The sequence below is a fragment of the Micropterus salmoides genome, unplaced genomic scaffold, assembly GCF_014851395.1.
Source record: "Micropterus salmoides isolate LMB-PRFRI ecotype aquatic unplaced genomic scaffold, ASM1485139v1 Ms_hic_scaffold_12, whole genome shotgun sequence".
In the NCBI taxonomy this organism is placed as follows: domain Eukaryota; kingdom Metazoa; phylum Chordata; class Actinopteri; order Centrarchiformes; family Centrarchidae; genus Micropterus; species Micropterus salmoides.
In genome coordinates, this window is record NW_024040263.1 from 13,557,559 (window position 1) to 13,577,148 (window position 19,590).

General features: G+C 41.4%; 1 protein-coding gene across 5 annotated transcripts in view; it reads left to right on the forward strand.

The window, feature by feature from the left end:
- The window catches only part of pds5a (PDS5 cohesin associated factor A), a 30,751-nt gene that overhangs the window by 6,066 nt on the left and 5,095 nt on the right, over positions 1–19,590 (forward strand). For all 5 annotated transcript variants that reach the window (XM_038713472.1, XM_038713473.1, XM_038713474.1 and 2 more), the window contains 23 exons: positions 6,905–7,108; positions 7,299–7,385; positions 7,491–7,588; positions 7,823–7,949; positions 9,355–9,435; positions 9,601–9,741; positions 11,380–11,495; positions 12,950–13,044; positions 13,188–13,333; positions 13,702–13,853; positions 14,231–14,344; positions 14,582–14,663; positions 14,760–14,808; positions 14,966–15,105; positions 15,936–16,051; positions 16,619–16,724; positions 16,903–17,063; positions 17,328–17,451; positions 17,603–17,761; positions 17,985–18,053; positions 18,190–18,326; positions 18,636–18,759; positions 19,132–19,336. In XM_038713472.1, the coding sequence (XP_038569400.1) occupies positions 6,905–7,108; positions 7,299–7,385; positions 7,491–7,588; positions 7,823–7,949; positions 9,355–9,435; positions 9,601–9,741; positions 11,380–11,495; positions 12,950–13,044; positions 13,188–13,333; positions 13,702–13,853; positions 14,231–14,344; positions 14,582–14,663; positions 14,760–14,808; positions 14,966–15,105; positions 15,936–16,051; positions 16,619–16,724; positions 16,903–17,063; positions 17,328–17,451; positions 17,603–17,761; positions 17,985–18,053; positions 18,190–18,326; positions 18,636–18,759; positions 19,132–19,336 (2,833 nt within the window). The remainder of the gene's footprint in view (positions 1–6,904; positions 7,109–7,298; positions 7,386–7,490; positions 7,589–7,822; positions 7,950–9,354; positions 9,436–9,600; positions 9,742–11,379; positions 11,496–12,949; positions 13,045–13,187; positions 13,334–13,701; positions 13,854–14,230; positions 14,345–14,581; positions 14,664–14,759; positions 14,809–14,965; positions 15,106–15,935; positions 16,052–16,618; positions 16,725–16,902; positions 17,064–17,327; positions 17,452–17,602; positions 17,762–17,984; positions 18,054–18,189; positions 18,327–18,635; positions 18,760–19,131; positions 19,337–19,590) is intronic.

Genomic DNA, 19,590 nt, shown 5'->3' on the forward strand with positions numbered 1-19,590 from the left:
TTTTCCCCCGCTGCTGCATCATTCGGTCCAGGCACATACACGAGAATAATAGTAATTTGACCAAACTCTCGCGGGAGGTAGAATGGTCGAAAGGAAGTTTTTCAAGTTTGCTGCTTACCGACCGAACATTGGTCAGAGTCATGACAGGCAATGGGAATCCATTGCTGCGTCTCCAAAGTCGGTGCCTCACACCTCCCCTTGAGCCTTGCTTTTTCTTTGCTTTCTTCTTCCCTTCTGGCCATTCAGCAGGCCGTCGGATTTCCATGCAATCGACAGGAAGAGTTGGTGGAGCTACTCCGATTGCTTGTAGGGAGAGCATGTGCTCACGGGTGTAAATGAGGTAGTCTTGACGGCCTGATAAACAATCCCCAGTGCCAAATGCTGATAGGCAAAGTAGTATCCATAGCAAAGCGATTTTCATGACACAAAATTCCATAACAAAATGCTATTTTAAATAAAGAACGTGTGTGTTTAAAAACACAGACAAACAAACGGTGAGCACAGGGTCGACAGCAGGCTGCGCCCACGGAAATAAATGTGAATGAATTGTCACATGCTATGTGAATTTTGTATTTCCCTTTACATAAATGAAAACAGATTTCCACCATAAATTGGTGCAGGTAAAATTCACCCGAATGCAGGAAATTAAGTGTTTAATGCTCAAAATCTTCATATAGTTCAGCATTGAAGATTTCTTAAAAGTATTGCTAAAATCTCGTCTCGCTTCTCGTCTTGTGAGCTAAGTGTCTCGTCACACCCCTAGTATCTCATTATTGCAGAAACACCCTGAAATATCTGGATATTATTTTAGGGCCATATCCCTGTAGGAAGAGGAAAGTCAACCGAAATCAAAACCTGCCAATTGCATGATTATTAATAATGAAAAGTTTGTTGGTAGTGGAGATGAGTGGATAGGCCCACCTACTCTTTATTGTAGAGAAATACAGGGAGAGGGGGGAGATTGATTCACATAAGAATCTTGATTGTCTTCCTCTAATGCTAAAAACATTTGTTTGTACATCATTAAAAAATGAGAACTCCCAGCATTAGCAAACAAGTTGGCTAACCAACACATACTGCAGGACTTTACAAAACTTCAACCAACTCTGGTCAAGTGAAGAAAATAACTCTGTGGAGAATAATATTCTGAATCCTGACACCAAGAATCAGAATTGAAGATTCACACCCGTATATGTAAACACTGATGATTGTGCAGCTGAACATTAGCTGTGTGCTTGCAGTTTTTAACAATAATTTATCTCAAGTTTTTCAATAATGAAAGCACTTAATAATGCAGTGAATAAAAATAGACATTAATGCTCTTTGGAGAACTATCATGATGTCATATATACAGTATTGGGTTTTGTACAATTGCCTGTATGGTTGTTAAATAGTTGTTGTGGGATCATGTTAGTAGTGTATAGCGAGTAACTGTCATTCCCTCCCTAAATGCAAATAAGGCATTAACTCCAATATAAACTGTAAACATTGTACCACATTATCATAGCTCATATTGCTGGTAAAATAATGGTGTTTATAGTTAACTGAGCCTACCCACTGCCAAAGTATTTTTTTTTACCAGCACAGACTGGTCATGTACTCTTGGCATTTACATTTATTAATTTAACTGACGCTTTTATCCAAAGCCACTGATAATTGCTATACATGTCAGAGGTCGCACGCCTCTGGAGGAACTAGGGGTTAAGTGTCTTGCTCAGGGACATATGGGTGGATGGGTCACAGTGGGGGATTGAACCCGGGTCTCTCACACCAAAGGCATGTGTCTTATCCATCGCACCCCTATTTGATAATACATCTGCTTCATCTGACTGTGTTTTGTAGAGATGACTTTTTCAAACCACATCAGAGGCAGAAACTGTTCCTTCAGCTAAAGGACCAGTTCAACACTTATAGCCTCGGTCTTGCTGAGCGTTGGATAAGAAAATGATACCACGTGTTACGTCTGTGTGGTAAATATGAAGCAACAGCCAGAAGCCTTTTGGAGTCTTGTTGTCACAGTGAGGTTGCAACCAGCAGAGACTCCAGGAACTGACAATGAAGTAGTCTCCCATGAAATCCCTGTGAAACAGCTGCCCTGTTTTATATGCGTAGATTAAAGAAGCATGATACGTAATTAATGAACTTTAGACGACTATTTTGTAACCTTTGGACAAAGCCACGCTAGCTGTTTACCTCCAGTCTTTGCGCTAAGCTTAGCTAACCAGCTGCTGGCGGTAGCTCCGTATTTTACTATACAGACATGAGAGTGGTATCAATCATCATTTAACTCAAGATAGCCAAATGGTAATACTTAGACTAAGAAAGATGCTTCCTTTTACACACAATCTAGTTGTTTTTATATTGAGTTAGTCTCATTGTATTTTCAATTTACATATGTTATATAGATCTCGTGTTGATTTTAACTAAACAGGGTGTTTAGAGCTGAAACAGCGCCCTGTTTATAAAAAGAAAAGAAGAGGTCTGTGTTGGTGGGGTATGTTGCTTCGGGTAACAGTTAGATGATGACGTACAATCCAGGAAGGCCAGTTTCAGGGTTCCCATGCGACCTGGAAAACGTTGACCAATCATCCAGTCATTGAAAAAGTAAAATGTCTTTAAAGTTATTTCAACATTCTCCTATTTGTTGAAATAACTTTGGCTGAGAATGAACTACTACTACAGTCAGAGGAGCTCCCCAAAGCAGATAACATTGCCATCTGAAGTTATGTCCATGATCATATTCATTTTCAAATTGTAGTTTATGGTAGCACTTGCAGGTTGGATGACATTACAACTAATGTGGTAAAACTCCTAATAATGCAGTGTTTCTCATACGATCATTTATTTGTGTTGGCCCGCCACAATATCAGCGCTGACCGCAACATATTGATTTTCGATTATTTTTTTTTTGCTAGGCCTATTTAAAATTGTATTTGATTGCAGAGCTGCAGGCAGCGCATATTTGCGCAGCACATCCTCTCACTCTCTCTCCCTCTCCCTCATGAACACGGCTGCACAAATCAGTCCAACACAACGCTGTCAATGTCGGAGAACCAGCTTAAAAAGTTATTCGCAAGCATGTAAGGAGCCTAGCTAACGAGGAGAGCTAAGTTAATGTTAGAGCTGGGGTTTCGAGGCTTATACGCTGTATATAGCTGGCAGTCAATATCGACTGCAGCGGTGGTGTGTTGAGAGAGCTGGATAATAATTAGAAGCTGTGGTCAAACCAATGAAAGGGAGCCCAGCTGTATGTGAATCAAACACTAGATACTGGCTAACAGTACTTTTGTCCTTTGCTGCATTGTCTCTTCAAATGCAGTGCTTCATTGTTAAGATAAAATGGACCATAACATGACATGTTTAACTTTTGTAGAGGTGGCTCGAAGTGGCTGTGACTACCTTCATTAAAGCCTCCACTAAATATTATTTCTAGTAAAGGGGCTAAGTTTGGTGGGATCAACTGAAAAGAGTCTGACAGTTCACAATCCTGGCAAACTCAACCAACTTTGAGTCATACATTTAGGTATTTCAGGCTTAAATTTGTCACTAGGCAAAATTGTAGGCTGCTGTTTGTGTTAGTGGTGTTCAGGCAGCAGTGGTTAATATAATTCATAAGAAAATGTATAAGGGTTATAAATGAATAGTAATGATGATAATAAATTTTCTTTGCATAGCACTTGTCAACTATAGAGCACAAAGGGCTTTCCAAAATACAATACCATGACGAAATTAAATCAAGGAAAGGAATTAAAAAAAAAAAAAAAAACAGCATTAAGAGGGGATGGTAAAATAGTGACATTAAAACATCAAATGGTAATGCCTGTATACTGAAGTTTCTATAATACCTCTAGCCACATCTTTTAAGAGAGAGGAACACATTAGTGTATGGCCAATCCCTGTCTGTCATACCAGCTGGATCATCACTGAAAATGATCACTACGGAAGAGTGGGAACCCTGCAGTTTGAGTAACCGATCAGTGAGTTTGAAGGTTTATCGGACACCAAAACAAAAAGAATTGCCCTATTTATTTTCCGGAGTAATGTACCAGGATGTGTTGAAAGTGTGCTTGCTTGCACATTTGTGGTTGGTGAACGAGTTGCCAGATGACTTGACATTGTGGGTTTTTTTTGGGCCAGGCTCTACTTTTTTTTTTGCCGGACTATACAGTGTTGTTTTTGCTGGAGCCCAGTACTCCACTGTCCTTGTCACGCTGAAATGATTGGGGAGGCCTGGGTTTCTTTTCATGCAGTGCTATTGTCTGTTTGTGGGCCAAGGGTTCAAACCCTGGCTAACCTGAATGTCATGAAGGAGGAAGGGTAAAAAGTGACATTTTTGGCTCCACCCTGGGGAAGGAAAGAGTTGTCTGTTTATGGTTTATTAGATGTTATCAGAGCTGCTTACATGAATTATAGTGTTAATACTGTGGCTTACGTTCAGTTAAACATTTTAGCAGAAGCAGCACAACTCTTGTGGAGTCTCAACAGCCTTTTGAAAACAGGTCAAATATATTTTCAGACTGAGCTAAAATTATGTCCAAACTACAATAAATTGTGGGTGCAGAGACTCGCACATACTCTACAGCTCGACAGGCCCACACACTCCTTTCTCTGTAGCTTTGTGCACACACTCTGCTGGAGCTGTTGGCCCATCCCCCCCCTTCCCCGGCTGCCTGGCTGGTTTAGTGAGCTCCACTGCTCTGCTTCGCCTCTCTCTCATATACTCACACTCACTCATCACTCTCGTAGAGGAAGTGGTAGTTTAAAGCATGGTGTCCTAGTGTGATAAGATTGATGTGCATAGAACCTCTTTTAATGTTTATTTGAAAAGGGACAATGTACGTTAACCAACATAAACCAATGTAAATCCCATTGCCTGATTTTAGTTGTCCTTGATAAGGCAGTAGTGTACACGTAACCTAGAAACACTGTTTGCTATGATTTAATCTAAATTGGCAAAGGGAAAGCCAACCCACATAAGCAATGGAAAATTGTTATTTAAAAAAATCCATTTAGGATCTGTAATATGCTGTTTAAGTCCTCGTTATTTTGGTGATTTAACACTCAAACTCACAGCACGCTTACCACCTCTTGCAGGGGGAATGCGTTTCTTACTTTGCATTGTACCTATCAACACTTTAAAAGTGTTATCTCAAAGCTCTACATTGCGGATTAGAAGGTGCTCTGGATAATTGCTTAAGCTACTCTGAATGCAAGTGTTTACAGTTCAGTGGTGTTGCCTCGTTCTTTCTTGGTAAATCACTGACAAAAACAACTAATTACATCCCATGAAAAAACAATGGATGTATTAAAAAGAACTGGATCCGGTGTGGTTCCCCATTCATTTCAGTGAAAGCTGCTCCCTCGGGCGTATACACTGACAATGTCACACCCAATCACATTTCTGAGTTTTGGAGTTGGTAAATGTTGCACACGAGTCCTTCTGGCCTTTGGCTCAGGCTTAAAGGTGCCAGGTGGCACAAATACATTCTCTAAATAGGCTGTTTGAGACTATTTAATTTTTTACTCAATCTTATGGCTCACATTTTGATAATATAAAGAGTAGGGGTGGAAGAAAAAAATCGATTCTTGGATGCATCGCGATGCAGACAACGAAGATTCTGACTCGATTAACATCCAACAACATCTGTGGCGTGCACATAACAGAGAGACCAGTGCTCCCCCTTTGCGGAATGAATAACCACTACTGAAATGTCACACAATCATTAATATCAATGCGCAAGTAACTGATTTTAATTCGCACACTGTGCAAGCGCAGTAACACTCAACGCTTGGCAAGCTCTCTGTGTATCCTGTGTGTGAGGCTGAGCGAATGAGGGAGAGCAAGCGGCAGAACATGACTGTGTTAGCGGAGAAAATTATTAGCTGTAAGTTTCAGCCTGGCAGTAAGTGTGCAGTGTAGGTCACAGTGTGTCCGTTAATAAAAGTGGAAAGTGCAGGCGGTTAACGTGAGCTAGCATCTCCCTTGTACATCATGTGTTTTGGCCGTTTGACTGCTAAGTAATGTAATACTAGTAAAAGCAGTAAACATTAATGTTAGCTGGATGCCATTACCACTTACTTGTCCAGGGTTGTGAACATCAGGTACAAGTTAAACTGGTGTACAGCTGTGTCCTGTTCACATACTGTACATCCTAATACTAGTTATATTTCAGTTTTCAGAGGACTCTGGTTATGGAAAACTGCTGAAAACTGGTTATTAAAGAGACGAAGGTGGTGACCAGGTGGAGCTGTGGTTAGTAAAGTAAATTAGGGAAGCAAAGTAGACCTTTTTAAGCTAAGGAGTTTCTTTTTGATTTCAGTGTGCAAATTAAATGCATAGTAATTGTCCAGAAATCACAGAGAAAAAAGATGCATTGATAATCATTTTATAATCGCATTGCAGCCCTCTGAATCGTAATCCAATTGTGAGGTGCCCAGAGATCCAAACCCCTAATAAAGAGTAATTTAAAGAGTAAATTAAAGTGTTTTTGAAGCTAAAACACACAAGGTTGTGAGAAAGTGAACAACAGAACAGTACAAAATTATTACAGATTACAAGCAAATACAATAAATGACTTTATTATTATTTGTCTCCAGCTCAATAGTACTTTTGCAGGTGCACCCACCTCATTTAAAAGTGCTGCTGTTGAAATTTCAGTATTTCATGCTGGAGAGAAAAACAGACGTTTTCAATCCTGTCAAACCTTCTGCCACAACACCTTCACTCTTCTATACTGCTTTGTCTAGATATCACTTGACAAAGCAGTATAGAAAAGCTGTGCAGGCTCTATTTTCTTAATGCAGAGCTGTCAGACATTCAAATAGCTTTACTCATTTAAATTTTGACCTGCCCAAGATGTCCCCCCATCTCATCCTCTCCTCCCTTTGTCGCTATGTTTCATAGATGGTGGTGAAAACTTACATGGACATGGATCAAGACTCTGAAGAGGAGAAGCAGCAGTATCTCGCCCTTGCGCTCCACCTCGCCTCAGAGTTCTTCCTCAGGAACCCAAATAAAGACGTACGGCTATTGGTGGCCTGCTGTCTGGCTGACATCTTCAGGATCTACGCTCCCGAGGCCCCCTACACCTCCCACGACAAACTCAAGGTTAGGAACTGGCCCTGGACAACATTGTGTGAAATCCCCTGTCAAGCAACTAAGGACTATCCTTTGTCGCTGCTTTTTCTGGTCAAATCTGCTGTATTGAAGCTTGTCAGGAAACTTATTTTCATTTAATACTAACATAAAAAGAGTTAACTCAATCAAATGCTCAAGTGCCTTCCTGTCTTGTCTCCAGGACATCTTTCTGTTCATCACCAGACAGCTAAAGGGGCTAGAAGACACCAAGAGTCCTCAGTTCAACAGATACTTCTACCTGCTGGAGGTAAGGCGCTTATTTGGTAGAAACCACGAGGGGTTTACTGTGTTTCAAGGGGCAGTACAACAAATTACTGATGAAGGAATAACATTTCTTTATGTGGTTTATTAGAACTTGGCGTGGGTGAAGTCATACAACATATGCTTTGAACTGGAGGACTGCAATGAGATCTTCATCCAGCTTTTCAAAACACTCTTTTCTGTTATCAAGTAAGTAATCCTTATTATCTGACGCTGCGTCCTTTTTTGTAAATTCTCTTCATATCTTATACTTTCACATTGTTTTTTTCCTTCTATATTCTGAGCTATCTCAGATAAGCTTCCTTTTTTTTAAATGTTTTGCTGACCAAGAAACAGGCAGAAGGATATGATCCCAGTTACCAGTAGGACCCATTTTAGAGATAAAATATCCCTGTCTCTTTCCTTCTTCTTCTTCCTCCACAGTAACAGCCATAACCAGAAGGTGCAGATGCACATGATGGACCTGATGAGCTCCATCATCATGGAGGGAGACGGAGTCACACAGGAGCTGCTGGATACGATCCTCATTAACCTCATCCCTGCACACAAGGTAGGGGAGACACAAACGCATTCAGATGCATCACTGTTCAGAAAGACTTTAAGATGTAATAATGTTGTCACATTTGGATTTTTGTCATTTTGTTTTTCAAAATAATGAATTAATGAATATTAAATGAGGGGTGAAAAACATAACACAAAAGTGTGGATTAAAATCGCATTCTAAACTTAAAATGAGCAGCTTGAAGTTCTGTGTTATCAGTGAAGGTTTGCGTTCGTGTTGCCCAGTATACCGATACTAGAAAGGTATCTCCAACGAAGGTTGAGGTCAAGGGCAACTGGACTTGGTTGAAGATATATATTTGTTAATTATTTAGAAAGGTATCCCAATACCCTGCCGTTAGAAACTTTACGATACTGCCTTTTATTGGTACCGATACTTTAGGAATGAGAAAGACATGGGTGAGTGTGTGTGCAGCATTCTGCTACAACTCCCTGTAGGCATAGTGGGCGTGCCAACCTTAATTACGCTGCAGCTTCAATGGGGACAGTGCAAGAGACATGTACTCTTCTGTGGCTTGTCGACAAAGCAGATGCATGTAGTAGCCGACAGTGAGGGCCAGCCTGTTGACTCCAAAAGCCAGGGGAGGCAACACGTCTAACTTGGCAAAGCATCTCGCCGACAGACATGCCAATTTATTCAAAGAATTCAAAGAGCGACAGGTTAGTGGATGTGATAGATAACATAATTACATGCCCTCAAATATAAGTGAAACGAGTGTGATATATTGTGTGACTTTTTTTAAGTATTGGAGTTTGACGGGAAAATTTAGGGCTGTGTTAACGGTTTAATATGGCTCTAGCTTTTTAGCTCACTTATCAATGTGGCAAACATGTGACGCAACGTTCACACTGGTAACATTAACTTGCAAGCTAAGGAAAAAATCTGGTGTTCACAAGTACACAGATCAACTACACCAGTTAGAAGTGATAAATTACATTTATACTCAAATCAGTACTGGTAATGGTTATCATGGCATGTAAATTTTGTTAATTATTTTTATTACTAGATGCGCTTAGTAGTGTGCTTACCTCACCCAAGGAGGTATATGAAGTCATGACGTTGTTTAATATGTGATGTCTGGTTGCAAATATAAAGTTAACTATCAAAGAAATCTCAAATAAAATCAATTACAGGTCAGAGTACTACAAACCATGTAAAATCTTTAATAACAATGACCATGATCTACTTATTACAGTAATCCAATTATTAATGTACTAATTCAGTGTCAAAATCATACCACGTGTATAAAAAACAAAACAATTAAACACATCATCAGCACATAAACGTTTTATATTTTATAAGCATAATTTTGCTATTGTGACAACTCTTATTTGCGTAAGATGTTCGCTGTCCGTTGAAGTAACTAATCAGTGTTTGTTTTTATTTGGAACAGAATCTGAATAAGCAAGCATACGATCTTGCCAAGACTCTGCTCAAGAGGACCGTCCAGACCATAGAGACGTGCATCGCAAACGTGAGTAGCAGCCCGATGTCTCGCGCCATGATTTATTTTCAGTTTGCCTTTGTGTTTTTATCACTCTTGTCCTCAGACTGTGTCTACATAAATTCTGCCTGTAACTACAGCAAATCTTGTTTAATTGAGTATTATATAATTTACACTGTTTTGTCCCTTCCTCAGTTCTTCAATCAGGTTTTAGTGATGGGCAAATCATCAGTCAGCGACCTATCAGAGCACGTCTTTGACCTCATCCAGGAACTGTTTGCCATTGACCCTATGCTGCTCACCTCTGTTATGCCACAGCTGGAATTCAAACTTAAGGTTAACACAACACGCACACTCCCCCAGAAACAGTAATATCTCACTTCACATCACAGAAGATAAGTTCCTCTTGATGCCTTCCTCAAAACATTGATCATACTATAGATAGTGTGAAATCAATATTAGTGATGGACTTCATTGTTGAGTCATTTGTAGGACAATATCGATGGCCACTGGACAAACCGCCGTATTTTGAAGCTTAAGCACGTTGTGTTTCACCTTGAGTTGGTTAAACCTCTCAGTTGTGCAAGACGATGCCCATCATCTTGTGTGTTACCTTGGTGAACCAACCTTTGCCTAGACAACCCAGGCTACTCATGCTTTCAAACAGGAATAGCAGGAACATATATTTATTTTTTAAGTGAAAATGTATGTACTGTCAGTTTCACCATGTTTATTTTTAAGAAGAACTTTGACAGGGGGTCACTCACTACACGAGCTGACAACGATTGTCACCCGATACTAGTCTCCAAACCATGTTTTGTCAAGAAACCCTCATCAAATGTGAAACGGGAAATGACGCGAACCTACACATAATACAGCTGTTGTTTGTTATTATAAAGATACCAAATATAAAGACAAAAATATGGGTGAAAGAATGGATTAGCACACGCAGGTAGCAGGGATCGTTTGAGCTACAGAGAGAGCTGGTGAAAAAGTAGCTGGATGTGGATGTCAAGTCGGCCAACTCTTCCAGATATTTGGCATTCTGTGTTGCTTTGATTTTTGTTTCTCCTGTTGTCAACTTTTCTCATTTAATATCATCCCTGCTGAGTCAGCACACATGCAGCCATGATTTATGCTCAGGAATCCACTGACTCCGGCTATGGCACGTTATGGCTGCGCCACAGTTTTGATGCATCCATAGCCATGCGTGAAAGTCCACCGGAAGCGTTCAGAAGTGTTTCAGCAGCAGAGCGTGCAGCCTGCCCCACGTTATCGACTTTTTATTAATTTGTCATTTTTGTGCTTCTACTTCCTTTTTCACTGCTCCCTGTGTCCCCGTTTCATTACGTCAACTTCAGGCTACAATTCCCACAGGGAGCATTTCAGAATCGGAGCGTTTTGCCTGATTTTGCTGACATGTTTAGATTTTGTTGATTTGGTAATCGGTGTTTGCAATTTGTGTTTCTAGTGTAGGCTTCATAGTTAAATGATTTCTTTTTGTGTCTGTTTGAACCGTTTATTAATAATAACCGTTTAATGTTGTTTTACGATCGGGAGTCACCACAGGGTGTTTTATTTTGAAAATTGACCGAATTCTCTATGCCGTTCTGTGTCTAACTTCCTGCCTTGTTCAATCTACTCCATGCTGCTTGTCGCGGCTTGCGTCAAAAATAGAACTGCTACCTTTTCTCTGCTGAGCGGAGAACCGCTCCTGGGATGCACTGTGGCTGCATTTGGACTCACAAGCATTGACTATAATGGCCTGCGATTAGCGCAGGCAACCGCCGTAATGCGCCTTAGCCGGAGTCAGTGGAGGGGTTAGTTAATGAGAAAATAGATGTGTGGCTTGACAGCCTGTTTGCACCAGGGGAGTGAGCAGGAATAAAATTACTATTAGTTTGAAAAAGAGCCACAAAAAGTCCGTCTTTCAATTTGTATTTTTTTGTTGCATTATGTGTTTTGTGTTTGCAGAGCAATGACGGCGAAGAGCGTCTAGCTGTTGTACGATTGCTAGCTAAATTGTTTGGGGCCAAAGACTCAGAGCTGGCCTCACAGAACAGACCACTGTGGCAGTGCTTCTTAGGACGGTGAGTTACAAGAACACTAAAGCAGACTTATACACACACACACACACCCCAGTGGAAATCAACCCATGGAGGTCTGGATTTGGAGTCACACACAAAATCAAAGTGGAAAACCACACTACAGGCCGATCAAACTTTGATGTAATGTCCTTAAAACAAGTCAAAATGAGGCTCAGAAGTGTGTGTGGCCTCCACGTGCCTGTATGACCTCCCTACAACGCCTGGGCATGCTCCTGATGAGGTGGCGGATGGTCTCCTGAGGGATCTCCTCCCAGACCTGGACTAAAGCATCCAACTAAAACAGCCAACTCCTAGACAGTCTGTGGTGCAACGTGGCGTTGGTGGATGGAGCGAGACATGATGTCCCAGATGTGCTCAATTGAATTCAGGTCTGGGGAATGGGCGGGCCGGTCCATAGCATCAATGCCGTCCTCTTGCAGGAACTGCTGACACACTCCAGCCACATGAGGTCTAGCATTGTCTTGCATTAGGAGGAACCCAGGGCCAACCACACCAGCATATGGTCTCACAAGGGGTCTGAGGATCTCATCTCGGTACCTAATGGCAGTCAGGCTACCTCTGGCGAGCACATAGAGGGCTGTGCGGCCCCCCAAAGAAATGCCACCCCACACCATTATTGACCCACCGCCAAACCGGTCATGCTGGAGGATGTTGCAGGCAGCAGAACGTTCTCCACAGCGTCTCCAGAGTCTGTCACGTCTGCCACATGTGCTCAGTGTGAACCTGCTTTCATCTGTGAAGAGCACAGGGCGCCAGTGGCGAATTTGCCAATCTTGGTGTTCTCTGGCAAATGCCAAACGTCCTGCATAGTGTTGGGCTGTAAGCACAACCCCCACCTGTGGACGTCGGGCCCTCATACGACCCTCATGGAGTCTGTTTCTGACCGTTTGAGCAGACACATGCACATTTGTGGCCTGCTGGAGGTCATTCTGCAGGGCTCTGGCAGTGCTCCTCCTGCTCCTCCTTGCACAAAGGCGGAGGTAGCGGTCCTGCTGCTGGGTTGTTGCCCTCCTACGGCCTCCTCCACGTCTCCTGATGTACTGGCCTGTCTCCTGGTAGCGCCTCCATATGTGTGTGTGTGTGTGTGTGTGTGTGTGTGTGTGTGTGTGTGTGTGTGTGTGTATATATATATATGTGTATGTATGTATATATGTGTGGGTAAAGGTTTGAACATTTGAAAAGTTTTGAATTTGTTAATCTTAAGATAATTGGTTAGTGGAGGATCAGTTGAAGTGAATAGTTGGAGCACTGATTAAATTGTCTGAATCAACAGTGAAGGAAGTGTGTATAACCAAGAAAAGAGTATGTAAATGAACAGTATTATTTTCAGTGAAACATTTTTATAGTTTCATTTAGAAACTTGCTCATATGCTTTCTCAAACATTGATGCATAATTCAGTTGATTTAATTATGTATAACCGCTGTGATTTCTCCAGGTTCAATGACATCCACGTTCCAGTCAGGCTAGAGTGTGTAAAGTTTGCCAGCCACTGCCTCATGAACCACCCAGACCTGGCCAGAGACCTGACAGGTGTGCTTTTGCTTGTGTTTTTGGGTTTTCTGACTCTGTGTGTCGCCTTCACTCACCTCTCCCCACTACTTTGGTCCTTTCATTCACATTCTGCTCTGAACAAACATGAGGTTTACACGTCTTTCTCCTTATTTTCCAATCAGAGTATTTGAAGGTGCGTTCCCATGACCCAGAGGAAGCCATCCGTCATGATGTCATTGTAACAATCATCAACGCTGGGAAGAAAGACCTCAACTTGGTCAATGACCAGCTGTTGGGCTTCGTACGGGAAAGGACCTTAGACAAGCGGGTGAGACATATGCAATCACATCAGTTGTGTATATTATTACAGGCGTGTAGAAAATAAATCAAATTGCATTTGGGTAGTAGCAGAAGATGGATGTATTAATTTGGTTTTCACATTTGTGTTCTGTCTCATTCATTAAAGTTCTTATAGCAACTATATTTTGTTCATTTAGTCTGGTTTTCAGCAGTTGTGGACCTTGGAGACAAGTGAAATAATATTTCTGAGCCCTTAATCCCATCTCACCCACATTATCATGCAGATTTTCCTAAAGTTTGAATTTGCCTATAAAATGTAAATTGACTTTCCGCATCTTAATTTAAATCTGTCCTCCCTGATGTGTTTTCTTCCCTCTTCTCCATCCCCTTTTATAGTGGCGTGTGCGTAAAGAGGCCATGATGGGCCTTGCTCAGCTTTTTAAGAAATACTGTCTGCACCACGAAGCGGGGAAAGAGTCTGCCCAGAAGATCAGCTGGATCAAAGACAAACTGCTGCACATCTACTATCAGAACAGCATCGACGACAAGTGAGCAAATACACAGATACAGAAATAGTTTAATGTTAAAAAGAACAACACAGCTGGGTTGGATGTTTCAATCCTTGGCAACAGGACTTTACTAGAGGTTGTTATGAGAAACAGCGTAAATGTTTAGAGAAATCTTGAGCTTGAGGTACTTTGTGTCTGTTGTATAATAAATGTATTTGAGGCCTGCATTTGTCAAACTTGAGAGTTAATAGGAAAGATGTTAAGTGGACCCGCAAAGATTAGTGATATTAGTACAGACCTTTGTCAATCTAAATATAATTAATGCAAGTTAGTTTAAAACAAGTGCAATGAAACTATTGCAGATTCCTTACTTTGGCCATTTTCTCAGTTTTGTCATAATTTTTGCCTTTCTACAGGTTATTAGTAGAGAAGATCTTCGCTCAGTACATGGTGCCTCACAGTCTTGACACAGAGGAGAAGATGAAGTGTCTGTACTACCTGTATGCCTGCCTGGACACGAATGCTGTCAAGTCAGTAAACCTGCAATAGTGACTGTCCTCAGCAAAAACAGACATTTTTGTATTGTACACATGAGCCTGTACCTGTATGTTTTAGTGTATGCATGCTTATAAATACACTGTATCTACATACGCCATTGAAACAGACCACACACCAATATGTTAATAGTTACAGTATATCCCGTGTTTTGGTCAGTTCCTCCTCTCAACAGTTTCTCCCCTCTTGCTGTTAATGATCTTTGCTTTCAGGGCCCTGAATGAGATGTGGAAGTGTCAGAACATGCTCAGAAGCCTCGTCAAAGAGCTGCTGGACCTCCACAAGCTGCCAGTGGTGAGTTGACACACATTTATGTGCAAACCTCCTCCATGTCTGCTGATGCAAATGTCCCAACAAATCTATGACATTTTCCTCTCTTTCCCGTGGTAGTCCGAGGCCAATAATACAGCCATGTTTGGGAAGCTGATGAGTATTGCCAGTAAGTTGGAAACCACATAAACAGTAGGCTGTGATAACGTCCATGCTTAAGAGTTTCAAGTCACACGCTCTGACATTTTTTCAAAATGGTAAAGGTTAATTCCACTTAATGTAGCCGACATCCTATTTTAACGTATTGTATTGTTTGACGTTTACAGAGAATCTACCAGACGCTGGAAAGGCCCAGGACTTCATGAAGAAGTTCAACCAGGTTCTCGGTGAGGACGAGAAGCTCAGAGTCCAGCTGGAGATGCTCATCAGCCCGACCTGCTCCTGCAAACAGGCTGAGATCTGTGTGGTGAGAGGATACTGAACACTCATCCTTTTAGCATACCCACTCACAGACAGACTGCCAGGCTCCCTCTCCCTCTTAATCTTTATCACATACACACAAGTGTTAACATTGGTAACACACTGGTAACACAAAAACACAATAAGGCTCAGTGCTGGGAGTTTATTTTTGAGCCGATACGTTCTACACTGTAGCAATCAAAAATCACTGATGGTAGCTTTAAATCCCTGAAGACTGTGTTTGTTTTTGTGTGGCCTTTTTATAGAAAGAAGGAAACTGGTACTTACTATATTTACTTTCTATATTTTGAAGGTGCAGTCACATAAACACATTTAATATTGCAGTAGCAGGAAATGTTCTCATGCTATAAAAGGGAAAGCTTGTAGTACTGCAGCATTAATCCGCACCCAATCAATATCCCTGGTTTACAACAGCAAACCATAGAGCCTCTATTTTTGTTTTTACCCTCATAATATTAATCAGTTGTGACATTATTATTAAAAACCTTGTGAAATCACCACTCCATGTTTTTAGGCTAAGAATTCACCATAACTTTGAGCACCTCTCATAGTCAAGTGTGTAGGTCAGATTTCACATATCTTAAACTCTGGTAAGTAGAAACAATGACAATCCTCCTCATGTATATGAATCTTAGTTAGCAGAATATAAAACTGTAATATGAGCGCCCATTTAGGGTTAGAGAATGATGGTACTTTAGGGTAGGTTGTCCTGGATTTAGTAATACAAGCATTCGCAATCGTGAATGTGTATACAGATCTATAAGCACAAATCCATGAATGTTGATGTTAATGGTGTACTGTTTGTACTGTGTGCAGAGGGAGATCACTCGGAAGTTGACGTTTCCCAAACAGCCCACCAACCCGTTCCTGGAGATGGTTAAGTTCCTGCTGGAGCGTATCGCCCCCGTCCACATTGACTCTGAAGCCATCAGGTCCGAAAACGTAGTAGTAGTAGTTGGGTTTTAGTGTCTAAATTTCATAACAGACCACAAATATTAGCACATGTTCAAGTCAAAAGTCTAAAGCCAATAAAATGCATTAGAGTATATTTTGATTCAAATTGAAAAAGGGATGAAACTGGATTGAAATTATTCATCTATTAGATTTGTGTCTTTTTGTACAGAACAGGAAAAAAGAGGCCGTCTTAAGCCAGACTAGCAATCTGTGTTCCACTATCTCGCAGACAGAGTACATGAAGCTCCCTGTGTCATTGTGTAATACCAGTAACAGGCTTTCCTCATTCACTGAGACACCTGGTGGTGGTGAGGTGTATCTGCAGGCCTTAGAGAGAGCACAGGTTTAACCCTTTCTGCTTTATGGAAAAACACCATGAGAGGGGAAACGCATAATCTGAATTATGACTTCTAGTGTTTACTTTATGCAAATTATGTTATGTCTAACACATGCTATTATGTTGTCCAAAGATATCCACAAGTGCAATACACAGGTTTAGATCATTTTAACAAAGGCATGGTAATGATTTATAATGTTTGTTTTAGTGCTCTGGTGAAGCTGCTGAACAAGTCAATTGAGGGCACGGCTGACGACGATGAGGAGGGCGTTACTCCTGATACAGCCATCCGCTCCGGCCTGGAGTTACTCAAGGTACGTAACATGGACCGAGCATACTATAATAAATGGAAGCCAGTGCTCAAAATGTAAAATTTGTGTGATTAGTAGTTACCAGGGGCTTAAACATGTGAAATGTTATTCAAGTAATGTGATTAATAAACAAATGAATGTTAGAAAGTAAATAATCTCTACTTTGTTTCACTCCTTGTAGGTCCTGTCGTTCACCCACCCCACAGCGTTCCACTCAGCAGAAACCTACGAGTCTCTGCTCCAGTGTTTGAAGATGGAGGATGAAAAAGTGGCAGAGGCAGCCATCCAGATATTCAGAAACACAGGGCAGAAGATCGAGACAGAGCTACAACAGATAAGATCGTAAGAAAGAAATTGTATTAAACTTGAACGCTAACAATAGACCTTTTTATCGCACAGTAGTCTGCATCTTAAGTGTTCTTCATGTATCTATAGATGAGGATCATTGTGCATTCAAATATGAGGACAATACCGTACTGTGCAAAGGAAGCCAGAAGTAATGGGTCCACACTCTTGACATTAGCCATACTAGTCCAAATCTGGATTGGATGGAGGGATTAATCTGCTTTGTGGACGTCTTCCTAATGTCTGTTATGTGTCCATCAGGACTCTGATTCCCATCCTGCACCAGAAAGCCAAGCGGGGCACACCTCACCAGGCCAAGCAGGCTGTCCACTGTATTCATGCCATCTTTAATAACAAGGAAGTGCAGCTGGCACAGATATTTGAGGTAGGGGACCATTTCTTAACTTACTGCCTTGCAGGGATGTACCTTGTATTACAAATAGGGTGTTTTTATTTATTTTAACTTGCATTGTACATTTTTTTTGTGTCATGTTTGTTCGGATGCACTCAACACTTCTTTATTCCTTCACCCACAGCCTCTGTCACGTAGTCTGAACGCAGATGTCCCAGAGCAGCTCATCACTCCCCTCGTGTCCCTGGGCCACATCTCCATGCTGGCCCCAGATCAGTTTGCTTCACCAATGAAGTCCATTGTGGCTAACTTCATTGTTAAGGACTTGCTCATGAATGACCGGGTGCGTGGGGATCAACAGTTTACTCAAACAGACACAGATATAATCAGCCACACGCTTTTTTTTTTTTTTTTTTTTTGTATTTTTTTCAAAAATGTCATGGGACACGTCTTTGTAAATTTCAACTAATTTACCCAATCTTGGACAAACTGAAACAGAGTAATGTGTACAGTATATTCAAAGAAAAGTGGGAGAATGTGATCATGTTGTGCTCTTGTGTCTCCAGTCGGTGGGAAACAAGAACGGGAAGCTGTGGACCACAGATGAGGAAGTTTCAGCTGAGGTTCTGGCTAAGGTACGAGGCAAAGACGTGTGGCATTTACTTAATTTCTAGTCCAATCTGATTTTTCATTTTTACTTAATGCATGCACATCTAGAATCTCGTGTTGATAACAAAGTTTTGGATCTTGTTCAATATGTTTGCCTCCCAGGTGCAAGCCATCAAGCTGCTAGTCCGTTGGTTACTAGGAATGAAGAACAACCAATCCAAGTCCGCAAACTCCACCCTGCGCCTACTGTCAGCCATGCTGGTCAGCGAGGGAGACCTCACAGAGCAGAAGAAGATCAGGTAACACGGGGGTCGAAGGTCCCTGTGTTGGGTCACGGTAGAGCTGTTAGAGGACTAAGATCTAGCAGGGGCATGCAGGAGCGTTTGGAAATAACCAACCTGTGAAGATCATAGCATTTTATCTTGTTAGCATTTGTTACAATAAAACTATTCATACATTTTGAAACAGTGTTTTAGGAGTGGTAGTTAACAGCTCTTTAAAAAAGCAAGCTGTGGTTTAGATTCAGGGGTACAATTTAGGGAACAAAACTGTAGCAGTTGTAATTTCGTTAAAATGTGTTCGTCTTTGTTGTTTCTTCCTCCTTGCAGCAAGTCAGACATGTCTCGTCTGAGGCTGGCCGCAGGTGGAGCCATTATGAAGTTGGCCCAGGAGCCCTGTTACCATGACATCATCACACCCGAACAGTTTCAGCTCTGCGGCCTCGTCATCAATGTCAGTCTCACCTTGACATCATTTTTTTTATTTTTTTATAGGCCTTTTTGACAGAAGACATCTTGTCACAGTAGGAGAAGCACAGGTGTAGCTAATAAAGTTAATGATAGCTGAATTCCATTTAGCTGTTTCGGGGCCCTGGTATTGTGCATGCTGTCACTGTCAGAAGGGTCATCTTATCAGTAACACCTGTATTTTTGAAAATGTCTGCTGTGAAAAGGGCCTATTATAAAACGCACAATGTACTTAATGTTTACATGACAGTATATTTATTCACAATGTACTGTATGAACAAAAGAATACATTTCCATTAATTAATCAGTAATCTTCTTTATAATCTTGTGTAATTTGAGTTTGATTTTGACTCCTTAGGATGAGTGCTACCAGGTTCGTCAGATCTTTGCTCAGAAGTTGCACCTGGCTCTCGTCAAACTGCTACTGCCCCTGGAGTACCTGGCCGTCTTCGCCCTGTGTGCCAAGGACCCGGTGAAGGAGCGCCGCGCCCACGCCCGACAGTGCCTCCTCAAAAACATCTCCGTCCGCAGAGAGTACATCAAACAAAACCCACTCGCTCAGGGTCAGTTGAACAACCTTTGGATGATTTCATGCTGAAACCTTATGTGCTCCCTTGAGGACAATACTACAGAGGACGTAGCTCTGGAGTTTTTAATGTGTGCTTTATTTGATGGCAGTAACTTAAGTGGATGTTGCATGTGTCATATCCGTCATGATTTATTCACTTAGTCAAAGTTGCACTGTGTTGCATTTTGTTTTTAGTGATACACCAACTTTTACACCTCAGCCAAGCTTAAAACTTACTAAATTATTACT